Below are 12,235 nucleotides of genomic sequence, written 5' to 3' on the forward strand. Positions count from 1 at the left end.
ACAATGAACATTTTAATCAAAGCCCTCATTATCTCCCATCTCTGTTTGTGACTTCCTCCTCCTTGAACCTGTGACATAGCAGCCAGTTTGATCTATTTAAGCACAAGCTCCCAACATCCTCTTCCCTGTCCGCTGATGTGGTCAGAGCCAAGCCACCTCCTGCCTGTCCTCCCTATTTGCCTCCATCTAGTCTTTTATTTTCCCATGTGAGGTTGTCACAGTTCTGCCATAGCTGTCATCACTCCACCATTGTCTCTACAGCATGGCTCTGCTCTCTTTGCCAGCGATGCTGGCTTCCTCATGCCTTTATCTGCTGCTCCCAGGGGAGCCTTTATGCCCTTTTCCATGATGCTCTTGTCCACAGGATGTCCTCCCTCCCTCAGCTAGGTTGGTGACACCAAACTTTGTTGCATCAACCATAAAGAGCAGATAGCCTACAATGAGGTTAGCCTGGAATAGTTTATAGGTGATACAGTCAGGGGGGCTGTTTTCAAGGGAGGTACATCAGTCTGGGTATGTGTTTGTGCCTTTCCCCTTCCTCTCGCCAGCTGTCATTGCTTCCTCAGACAGTGGGTCTGCACAGTGTGCAGTGGGATTCCTGATTGCTTCTGCATTGTAAATTTTCTAAAACGCCAGAAAGATAACAGCTACCAAAACGACAGCAATTTTGTTTTCTAAGCACTGCAACCCAGATGTTAACAATGGCATGGCACAGCTAAGAAACGCTCTTCTCTCCTCAAGTCATGTTGTTATGCAATGGAAAACGCTTCGTGCTATATGGTAAAGACTGAACCTGCTGCAGTACTTGGGTACAAACCCAGGGGTTAAATAAGGAATAGCCGTCTTAAGTCTGTTCCCTTGTTTTTATTGGTCTTGGTGAGATTTGCAGGTTGATAATCATGGGCATTTTATATTTAAGTTTGAGTTTTTAGAGGCATTCTGGAACTGTATAAAAAGCCCCTTTCTCTGACATCACATCAGGCTTGTTATAATGTGAATGGCATCATTACAGTTCTCTCATTAACATCATAATGGCTCTGGAGGAATAGGGAGTGAAAACCCCAGCAAATGGAATAGCGTGGCAATGTATAGTAGTCTTACTGTGTGAAACTGCATACGGAAAAAGTTTGACATTTTAACCTTCAGGCTGCTGTAGATGCCTCAGGGTGTCCTCACACTGAATGCATTTGGCTGACAAAATGGAAAAATTGTGGTAGCCTAAGGATGGAGGGCTGGGTTCAATAAAAAACTGTGCCTGGCTTCCATGGCATTGAAGCCCACACAAGGCTCCCAAATGGATTTTTCAAAATTGAATCCAGCCCTAAGTGTCAACCTTTTCCTGTAATTTTGTATAGTAAATGTATTGTATGCTCAAATGTACATCTTTCATCCTTTATTTCCAGAGGTGCTAATGGAAATGTAACAATGTGTGTGCTGTTCTGCAAAGTCTCATTGAAACCAACGGGATTTTGGATGAAATCCCTCCATTGCATAAGATAATGTAATATAAATGGGTTGGGCTTACGGCTGGAGGACTATGAGATCTGGTTCTATTTCTGGTGCTGACACTGATTTGCTGTGGGACTTCTGGCAAGATACTCAGGAATGGATTTTGCCACCCTTACCGGGGAAAAACAGTAGGCTGGCTCTTCAGGCCAGAGGTCCTGTTTGTGGAGCTGGATCTGGCAGTGCTTCCTCAGTAAACACTGGCTTACAGTTCTGCCGTGTCCAACTCTACCTTCAAGGAGGCTGACTTTTCCCACGTGCTGGGTGCTTGCAGCTCTCTTCCCACTCACTTGCAGCAGCTGGAAATCAGTGCTTCTGAATATCCACGGGGAACAAATAGCACGCCCAGAGTCACGAGCCCTTTTAAAAGCCTGGTTCTCAGCTTCTGTATGCTGAAGCAATTCCTCTGCTACAAAATGGGATTTACTCTGTAGCTGAGAGCCACCTCTAAATCTTTGTAACACATGCTGAGACAGACAAGCTTTGTTTGGGGCTTTGGTTTTCTGGTGATTGGGGTTTGTTTTCTCCCAGGGAAGATATATTATTTATGCCTTGTTTTTATACAGTTTGGAAACATGGAGGATGTGCATGGACAGTAGCTGTTTATGGAAGTGAACTGGCCTGTCTCTATTAATTTGGCATGTTGTAAATAGCAGAAGCAGTTCATTTACTTTCGTGGCTGTCCAGAGAACTCAGTTTTTCAAGATAAATTAGCAGCACTGTGCAGAAGGCATCCCAACACTTCCTTCCTTCCTTCCTGCATCTTTCTGCTTGAGCTTAGAAAGACCTATTTGTGATGAAATATGGTAAGAAAAAGATGCAGACTTGAAATCTCCGATTCTCATTACAAAAAAAATAAATTCACAAAGAGATGCTGAATTCATTATGAGCAAAGAAAGCCTGACTTCCAGAAGCAGCAGTGAGTTTCTTCCAACCTTTATTCTCTCAGGACAAACACTGAGTGTTGACATCTTGCCAGCGTGAGAAGATTGATGTGCCCCTGTGAATGATTCCTCCGTGTGGATTAATGAGAAGAGTCCACTGCTGCTTTCTAATGATGGTGTAAGCTTTTCAAACACAAAATATATTACTTTTTAGCTGGTTCTTGGGCCACTTCTTGGCCCTGCTGTTAGGTCAGCAGACTGACTCACTTGTTTTGACCACTCCTTCCACGTGTTGGTACTCAGCTGGTAAGAAAAGGTGTGGGGAATAAATAATATATACTGTCCATGTCAGGGATAACTTTCAACTGGCTTGTCCGGTGGCTTGCCATTCTCTGTGTCATTTCTTGGTCCAAGAAATGACAAGCAAGCAAGATGGCATTAAGGAGCTACTGCAAGAATATGACTGCTGTCATATTAGCAGCAAACTGGCTCTGAGGAAGGGATTTAGGCACCTGTCAGTCCGACTGCAGTGAGGCTGGTGGCCTTCACTGAGGCAAACTGCTTGGGGATCTCAGCTGCCTGTCCCTTCAGCTCCCGTTTTTGCCCCGGTGAGGAGGCAGGGCAGATCCATGCACGCAGGCATCCAAGAAACAGACAGTGCACGCTGGAAGCCGTTTCTTAATAAAGTATCAGCCTTGTGCTAGGATTTAAGAAAACAACTGGCAGATGTGAACGATTTATTTTTCCTCCCTCTTCTGCTGCGGTTTATTTTTTCCTCTTGTTCGAGAGCGCTCAGCTGCTAACACAAACAATTGCTGAAATTCCACCTGCCCACCTGCAGCCCCTCCTTCCCGCCGCCTGCTCGGGCCGTCGTCTTCCTCCGGGAGGGCTGCGCCGAGGGGAAACTACATGCCGCTTTCTTAGAGAGAGGAGGAGGAAGGAGAGGGAGGGGCCGGGCCGTGTCTGGGCGCATTGTTCCGCGCTCCTCTGCCAAGAAGTAGGTGACTATGAACTCATCCCTCGCCCCTCGCAGAAAGTTTGCCGCCTTCCCCCCCTGCTCCCCTCCCCTCCCGCCCGCTGGCGTGGCAGGAGGCAGCTTGCAGCCCGGCGCTGGCCCCGGAGTCCCCGCTCCTGCTTAATATTCCGCCCGCTCCGCCGATGTTGTGCTTGGCTCCGATGGGACCGCAACTCACGGCGTGAAACCGGAGCCAATTTTCTGTCTTAGTCTCGCAGTGTTTTGACTGGAGGCAGATCCAGTTAAGTCCGATCGCGGCTAGTGGAAACAACTACCTAAGTCTCCGCTGTCTGTGTCGTTTGGGAGAGAAGAAAGAAGAAAGGAACGCGATCCCGGACTGCTGGGCGCGCTCTCTCTCTCTGTCTCTCACACACACACACGCACCGCAGACTCACGCACCCAGACAGGCAGACTCGCACCCCGCCGGTGCCGAGCGCGCCGTGCCACCGCCGCCGGGAGGAAATGGGAAGCCAGTGAGCAGATCCGTGCCGGTGTGTGAGCGCCGCCGGGGCCGGGAAGGGGCGGCGCGGGGAGCGGGAGCGCGGCCGGGGGGCGGCGGGAGCGGGTCCGGGGGCGGCCTGGGGGCAGGGCGCACCAACTCCCGGTGCCGGGGACCTCGCGCCCTTTGTGGGAGAAGGCTCCCCTCTTTTCTCTGCCATAAGAAGCGGGGGGGGGGAGGAAAACCCAGACGTGTGTCTATGTGAGATCGATAAGCGTATGTTTTTAATATACGTGTGCGCAGAGGTCTGGCTGCTGGGGGCCGCTGGGGGCGGAACGCGGCGGGGCGGGGGGCAGGTGAGTGCGGCAGGCGCTCACCGCGCTGCTTCGCTTCCAGGTGCCGGCGTCCGCGATGACCCTGGTGCTGCCCATGCAGCGGCTGGGCCGCCCCATCGCCGCCGAGGGAGCCGCCGACCTCGCCGCCTACCGCGCCCTCTGGGAGCCGCCCTGCTGCGGTCGCCCCGGCCCCGCCGGCCCGCCGGCCCCGGCCCCGCCGGCCCCCGGGCCCCCCGCCGCAGGTAGGCACCGCACCGCGCCGCGCCGCTCCGCCGCGGGGGGACCGGGCGGCCTCCGCGGGGACCAGGGTCTGTCCGCGGAGCGGGGCGGGCGGAGGGCGGGGGTCTCCCGCGGGCGAGCGGGGCCGCAGGTGCGCGGGGGCCGCCGGGCGCCGTCGCGCTCGGCAGCGGCGGAGCGGCGCGGGGGGAAAGTTGTCCGGCAGCCGAGCACCCTGCGGCGGCCCCGGCTCCCCGCGCCGCCGCTCGCACCGGCCCCCGGGCCGTGCGCTAGTCAGGAGAAGGTTTATTTCTTCGCCGCGAATAGATGCGAAAATATGCGGCGGAGTTCTCCTGTAGCGCGAAGGGAAATGAAAAGTATTTTGTTTGGAGAACCTCCGGCAAACCGCATGTCATTTGTCATATCTGATTTATTACCCACAGGATCACATTACAGGGGAATTTCAAATCCTGTAACAACATCCAAGATCACATACTTTAAAAGGAAATATGTGGAAGAAGAGGATTTTCATCCACCACTCAGCAGCTGTGCACATAAAGTATGTTTTCTAATAGTCATTATTTTTACTCTGAGTTTCAGATGCTTAGTAACACTCGATTGACCCATTTCCAGAAGGCTCAAATACTCTGCTGAAATTAGGAGAATGATCCAGCTGTTTGCTCAGAAACAAACAGTTGTCACTTCTTCACATTTATTGTTGTATTGTCATCAATTGCAAAAGAAGCAAAGGCATTTCTGCATTTATAACAACTGTAAATGGAAATGCTGAGAATAACTTTTTTTTCAGATTATTTTGTTCTTAGCTAGTTCATGTCACGCTTACAGAAACAGCTCCATAGCAGCATTTGAACAGCAGAAAGGAAGAACATAAGTAAAAGATTTCCCACTCATATAAAACTTTTTTTCCAGGGGAGAAAATACTAAGAGGTTCCATATACCCCACACGGGTTACAGATGTTCTAAAAAACCAGAATGACTTGGAAAGCGAGTACAAGTTCCTTCAGTATTTAATCGTGTTTATTAAAAAGCTAGTGCTCCCAAAGAACAGATTACTAAATGAAAGAATTTTTTTTTCAGTGAAAGTTGTCAGGGGAGAGGTTAGAGCAAATGTTTCCCAGGCCAGTGAATACATAAATTGAAATCTGACTTTTTTTGTGACATTTTATGCTCCTCTTCATTAAGGGCTCAGTTCTGTATGGAATTGAATGCCTGGGGTGAAGTGCTTAAGGGTAGCTCATGCCTTGAGATGCCATCCTTACCTTGTTGAATCCTACCTGGCCCATGGAGGTCCAGTGCTACCCATGTTCTCTTGGCAGTGGGGGAGGAATTTCTGTGGAGGGGAAGCAAGCAGTAATGCCAAGCTCAGTTCCCAAGGACCTTCGAGTAGCTGAAGGAATTTTCAGCTACAAATAGAGCTGTCTGGAAATAAGTACCGGGACGAGGAAGGTGAAAAACTGTCCCGCTGTTAATTTCAGAAGGTATCCAGTCTGCTGCCAGAGCAGTGAATAAACAGCATCAAGGGTGTTGAAAAATGTGCTCTGGTTTGTGAGCGTGTCTCACACATGTCACATCACTCTCCTGATTTTCAGCCAGGTTTTTTTTTTTTTTACAAGATCGTTGGATTTTTTGTATCAGTGATTAATTTCCTTACAAAGAGGGGGAGGAGGAATAGTTATTTAGTCTTTTCTAACAGCAGTAAAAAGGAGTTGTAGAGGTATTGATAAGCGAGACCCAGCCACTGTTTGGTGCTGTTGTTTGTAGAGGTGTATCATGTCAGAAATCCTGGGTCACCAATTTCTTCTGTTCAGCCCAAATACATTTTCTACTTTGCAGCACTGAGCTCTGGCGGAGAGAGGATGCCCACCAGGTTTCCTTGAATTTCTTACATGTTTATACCTCTGCCGCTCAGTAAAGAGTTATGTTCTGAGATTACTTGTCCCATGGAGGGTATGATGGTAGGGCCAGGAGCCTCTCTCCAGAGGGCTGCTGGCAAATGTGTAGAAGGAAGCCTTTGACAACTTGTTCCTACTGGTGTCCCTCCAGGACATATCTCCAGGAGAATCCCAGTTCAAGGTTTACTGGTTTGCTCCAGGCTTTTATGGCTTCACTGACTGTTGCTGCAGCAGGTATAAAGGACGCAAATGAACCTATATAATTTAAAATGAGTCATTTATTATAGAAAATTACTCTCTCTAACAAAGAGCTTCGGCTGTGAACTCATTGAAATTATGGCCAATTTTTGTTTTTATGAGGCACTGTGCTGCTTCTAAGCCTCGCAGACATGACCAGGCTGTGGAAAGAGCTAGAGGGCTGAGGAGAGCTGAATGGATGTGAAAAGCAGCTGTGCTTTAAGCTCTTTCAGTCCTCATAGCTACGACTTCCACTCTGCAAAAATGCTGTAACCATGTGGGAAAGGGAAGAATGATCAAGCCCCAGATGGGGGGATTTAGAGCAGTCTCTCTTTGTGCTGTGCTGCTCTCCTCCTACGCAAACCAAATTCTTGCTAAAAATGAAAATTAGTTAATAGTGCTTACAGTAGCGTGCGTTGCCCCCTCTCTTATTTTGATTCCCAGGGTAGCGATTACAGTGCAGGATCTGGGGCCGCCCAGGGGCAGTAACCTGCTCGTGATGCCAGTGCTGAGAAAGGGAGTCCTGGAAGGACCATGGAAGGGAGAACAAATCTGTGGGCGTTGAGCCAGGATTTCTGCAAATCCCTGTCCTCTCTTCGTTTCCTGACCTTGTCCCTGCCTATCCGCGTTCCCACCGGTCCTGTAGAGCACAGGGCGTAGTATGCAGGCCAACAGCTGCTCTCCAGATGCTGGGATGCTTTGAGATGGGTTTCTCCCTGCCTCCCTCCCTGCATGCACTTCTGTGCACAAGGGCAGTGTAAGAGCCTGGCAAATGGAGACCTCCTCGCTGGAGGGCCTCTTCCACTGGCAGCAGATGAAATGCTCCAACACTTGCCGTGTGAGGCGATGGCTGCTGGCTGCCTCTTGCAAACCTTGACACTGCAGGAAAGACCCTTGCTCGGCTTCAGAGATTTGTAGAAGCCCCACAGGGGATGATGGGATTGGGTCCATTTGCAACAAAAAGCCCCCCTAGCCATCACTGGAGCAAAACTGCACAACAATTTTATGTTCTAATCCCAAATGTAATTAAAGAGCCAGATGTGTGCATCTGGATTTCCCTCTCCCACCTTGGATTTATGCCCTGCAATTGCCTCTGTGGTGTAATGCTCAGCTACTTACCTCCTAAGCTCAGCTGCTTACCCCCTAAACATGGGGGAATGCTGTGAGCAAGAAAAAGCAGGTTCCCAGCTACATGGATATGCAAAATGAAAAGCCAGTTTTAGATGCCTCAGAAAAAGAACAGAAAAGTAGTGACACAGAGGGAATACTTTGCTTCATTTCCTTCCTCCTTGTCTGGAACAAAACTGATTGCCTTCAGTTCCATATCTTGTGTTTTTTGCATTTTCAGACAATCTCCGTGTTTGAGGAGCGGGCCCATATTCTTTACATGTCTTTGGAAAAGCTGAAATTCATTGATGATCCCGAAGTCTACCTGCGGAGATCCGTCCTCATCAACAATCTCATGAAGAGAATCCACGGAGAGATCATCATGCAGAACAACTGGTGCTTCTCTGCCTGCTCCTTCAGTGGCACCTCCCCGCAAGAGTGGTTTGTGCCTCAGGACTGTCCATATAGAAAACGCCTTCGGATGGCAAAGGAGGAGTATGAGAAGCTCCACATGTGCTGCTTCTATCAAGAATGTGGCAGTCACTATTTAAATCTACCCTACTCTGTTAATGCTAGCACAGAAAGTAATTCCTCTTCTTCCTCCTCCTCCTCCTCTTCCTCCTCCTCCTCCCCTCCCATTTCTTTGCCAAGCTGTTCCCAGCAGGTGGATTATGAAGTTGGCAGTGCACCTTCTTACAGAAGTGATGACCAGATACCTGCTAATGAAATATTCATCACTAATGGCAGGTCTCACAGTAATCAGGAAAAGGCAAAATTTAATGATGAGAAAGGAGGTAATGAACCTGAGCGAGAGAGCATCACCCTAAACTGTGAACCTGTAAGAGGCACCCATGCTCTTGAATGTAAAGGCAAATTTTATGACTATTTTGAGACTGGATGTAATGACAAGAGCAACATAAGTGAATCTTGGAAAAAATCCTTAAGGAAAAAGGAATCTTTACCAAGTAATAAAATCTGCTGCAACAAAGGAAGTAAAATATGAGGCATCTTTCTTGCTCTATTGAAGCATGCACAGCATGTTCTTTCTCTATCAAATTTTTATTTTGAATGGATTTTTTATAGTTTTCTACGAATGGTACAATCATGCCACAAACATGACGTGTAGACCTAAAAGACTGGAGAGCAGATTGCGTAAAGTGTTTCTGCCATCCGCATCAGCGGCTATTTATAAATGTGGAGACTTCAGAAAGAACATGGTTGCATTTCTGCTGAGCACTGTAGTCTGTGCAGCCATGGTGGAGCTTTCGTTGCTGAAAATGCCAATCAGCCAGATGGGGAAAACATATCGTTTTACATATCCCCGCCCCCAAGAAGTCTGCCATTAATTAAGAAGAACCTCCATTATGTTTACCAAGGAATTAGAAGTCTGGTAAACAAATTGATGCTACCAGCAAGGATGATAGGCTCCTTGTAACTCAGTATTCGTTCTGACAAAGGACTGTCTTCATGGATTGGGAATAAACCATCCTTACGTTTTGTACTGATACTCTTGAATTCCTGTATTCAGTGTCTTGTTCAACTGACAAAATAGGACATAGCATAAAGAAATAACCTGTTTATGGAATCTTAATCAGAATCAAACAAGCAGCTCAAGTACTTGCATGTTTTCACCTCGGCTGTAATAACTAATGAGGCTTGTTGTTACACAGGGCAGGTTTTTTTTTGGTGCCTTACTTTTTGTCTTAATTTTTGCCAGCGTGAAAATTAAGTATGAATCTGATATAGCAGGGATTTAACCTAAAGAGAGATTAAAAAAGAAACCCACAGGGTGGATCAATATTATTAGAAACCTTTAACCTTTGAAGTACTGAGTTCCACTTCCTATTCAAACATCTCTGTTCTTCCTTTTTGATGCTCAATTGCTTTTTGATTTGCCATCCTTAGGAAGGGATTTAAGAAACAATAGAGAGATGTCTCTTGTAAACAAGCATTCGATGCTTGAGTGTTTCTATGGCAACTGTCTGTTGCTGGGGCTCTTTTTTTTCTTCTTCGTATAATGAAGTTCATGAACCAGTGGCATGTTTTATACTTTATTCTGTTTCACATAATTTCTCTCTTTTAGATCGCAAAAGCATGCGGGAGTTTTTTATGACTTTTGCTGTTGATTTAGAAAAAGACAAGAAGGCAAAAAGCACAATGTTAATCAATAATGTGGCGATAAACACAGTTTTATCTGAATGAATGTAAGGGGTTTAATTTTAAAAAAGAACATTTTGGAGAAATGAGCTGAGATTTCAGTGGCTGAGGACAACATTTCGTCATCCCTAGGTAGATCAATTGCAAAAGTGTGCTGTGTAAAATGCCCAGAAGACACTAGCTGGGGTTGGACCAAGAGTGAGTCTTAGATCCACCAAATTAATTAGTTCCCACAGTCCCCATAACAACTGGCAGGATGTGCTCAGGAAAATAGCCACATCCAGGCCACAGCTGACTCATAAATAGCTGCCTGTTCCCACAGCACCTTGCACTCAAGTGACATCTCTGCTTGCTTCTTGCCCAAAGGGTGAAAGTCACCTGTGTGCTGGGGGAGCAGCCAGCTCAGTGCAGGGCAGGAGTGTCCCCAGGGGGACACAGCCCCAGGCTTGGCACTGACAGGTGCCAAGGGTCTGGGACCTTTTGCTTCGGGTTTCATGGGTTCAGCTGGAGACCTCTAGGGCCATGGTTATTTTGGGTAGAAAAATACATTTGTAAACTGTACGGTCTTTTGCAGAAAGCCCCGTGGTCACAGGAGAAAGCCCCCCCTGAGCCCAGGTGACCACAAACACAGCAGGATTTAAATCAGTGATAACCTTTATGAAGTCAGGTGAGTGTAAGCTGGTATGTTTGTAAGGGTTATCATTGTGAAAAATGACAAATAAAGAAAGTACAAGTCCCACCTGATTTCTCCAAGACAGAAGCTTTTTTATTATTAATAATAATAATAATATTAAATATAGATCTCATTCATACAGTGTATGAGTAGGATCATCATTTAGACATTTGTCCACAAGGACCAATTTTTTAACAAACCTGATTTTTCTTGTGTTATATTCAGATAGTCTAGTAATGTCTGCTCTTTTCCAATATTTGATAAACGCTTGATGTTTTAAGCTTAAATATTAGATGCTTGTATACTAATGTGTTGTTGTAGTAAAGTGAAATTTCCTTGATATATATTTATTAAAAATGACCAAAATTCATTTTAATTTTATATCTCCAATGGCTACTGGGTCCTTTCCCCTATGTTCTCCTCCCTCACCCAAGAAAACACCATTTAATCAAACTGCTCCCTGCTCAAAAGGTTACACAGCTGTTGACTGTGCCCCTCAGGCTGGGTCTGTGAGGGAGCTCAGCCTTGCCAGGGTCTTGGGAGCATTTAGGACAGTTTGAAGGTGCACTGAGAAGCAACAGATTCTCTGTAGACTTGCACGTACAGCAGGAAAACACCTGGCCAAATGCTGCCCAAACCACAAATCAGCTAACACTTTTGGGGGGGGCTGAAAGCTTTTTGACCCTAAAGGGCTCCTTGGTGCTCCAGAACAAGCCTGCACACATAACCTGTTGCAGAGGCTTCTCAGTTGAATTTGCACAGGCTGAAGTGATGGATCAGCAGATCTTTGTCTACTCTAATGGTTTCTTTAGTTCCAGGGACATCTGGAAATTAACCTGTTACAGCTCTGGACAGTCTTATTGTCATCAGGGTCTGTAAGGGAGGAAATGCCATCTAATGAAAGTTGGCCTATGGATAAGTGGGGTTTTATGCCTTTCTCTGGACCTTGCCTCACAAAATAATAGCAATTACTGAAAGCAGATGTATTGGACTCAGGAGTCCACCGAGTTATCCTGTTAGCCTCAGAAGAGACAGAGGTATTCCACATTTAGAAAGGGAGGTGGAAACGCCCTTGTCCCATTGTCAGAAATGCAATAGACATTGATAGGATTTCCAGCCTGGGCTAGACTGGATGGACTTCCTGGTTTAAATTGGATTTGATTTATTGCATGTGAAGACTGTGAGTCTGATAGGCCTTTTCCTCACTGCACACTCCAGTGCTAAGGATATTTTGCTAGTATCAAAAATTTTCAAGAAATAGTTCTTTTACAAGATTATACTTATGCCTTTCATCCATACATCCCACACATAACTGCTAAATGAATGCTCCTGAACTTGATCCTGGCTTACCTGCCAGGAAGAACGGGACAGAAGAGCTTCTCTAGGAAGATTGTTTTTCTCTCTATCGTAAGACACTTTGCTCCTAGAGTGTAAGACTATAAAGTACTGTGCCTTTCAGCACATGCCAAACAGCAACAGAAAAGATGTTTCTGTTGTCACATCAATTTTGCTGTCACTAGGAACAGAAGTGTCATTTTATCTTCGGGATCCAGGTAATATATTTCCTTTGGAAATGCACAGTTCATTTGAGTTTAAAAAAACGTGGTTTTTTTTCAAAGCCCACGGCATAATATCATTGTGCTTCATATATACTCACTACTTTTGGTAAAATTTTGCTCTTTTTACTGTATTAGCTAATCTGTTGAAACAGCTTAACATGGTTACTTAAGCATCCTCAGCACTCAGACAGCCT

At 46.5% G+C, this 12,235-nt stretch overlaps 1 protein-coding gene across 1 annotated transcript; it reads left to right on the forward strand.

Annotated features, from left to right (window-relative positions):
* The first annotated feature begins 1,342 nt into the window (after nt 1–1,342).
* Nucleotides 1,343–10,863, forward strand: SERTAD4 (SERTA domain containing 4). Its single transcript, XM_032102902.1, has 4 exons — nt 1,343–3,896; nt 4,241–4,421; nt 4,839–4,954; nt 7,894–10,863. The coding sequence occupies exons 2-4, from the start codon at nt 4,256–4,258 to the stop codon at nt 8,653–8,655; spliced, it is 1,044 nt and encodes a 347-aa protein (XP_031958793.1). The 5' UTR covers nt 1,343–3,896; nt 4,241–4,255; the 3' UTR covers nt 8,656–10,863.
* Nucleotides 10,864–12,235: the final 1,372 nt, after the last annotated feature.

This window comes from Corvus moneduloides, chromosome 3 (genome assembly GCF_009650955.1).
Source record: "Corvus moneduloides isolate bCorMon1 chromosome 3, bCorMon1.pri, whole genome shotgun sequence".
NCBI lineage: Eukaryota > Metazoa > Chordata > Aves > Passeriformes > Corvidae > Corvus > Corvus moneduloides.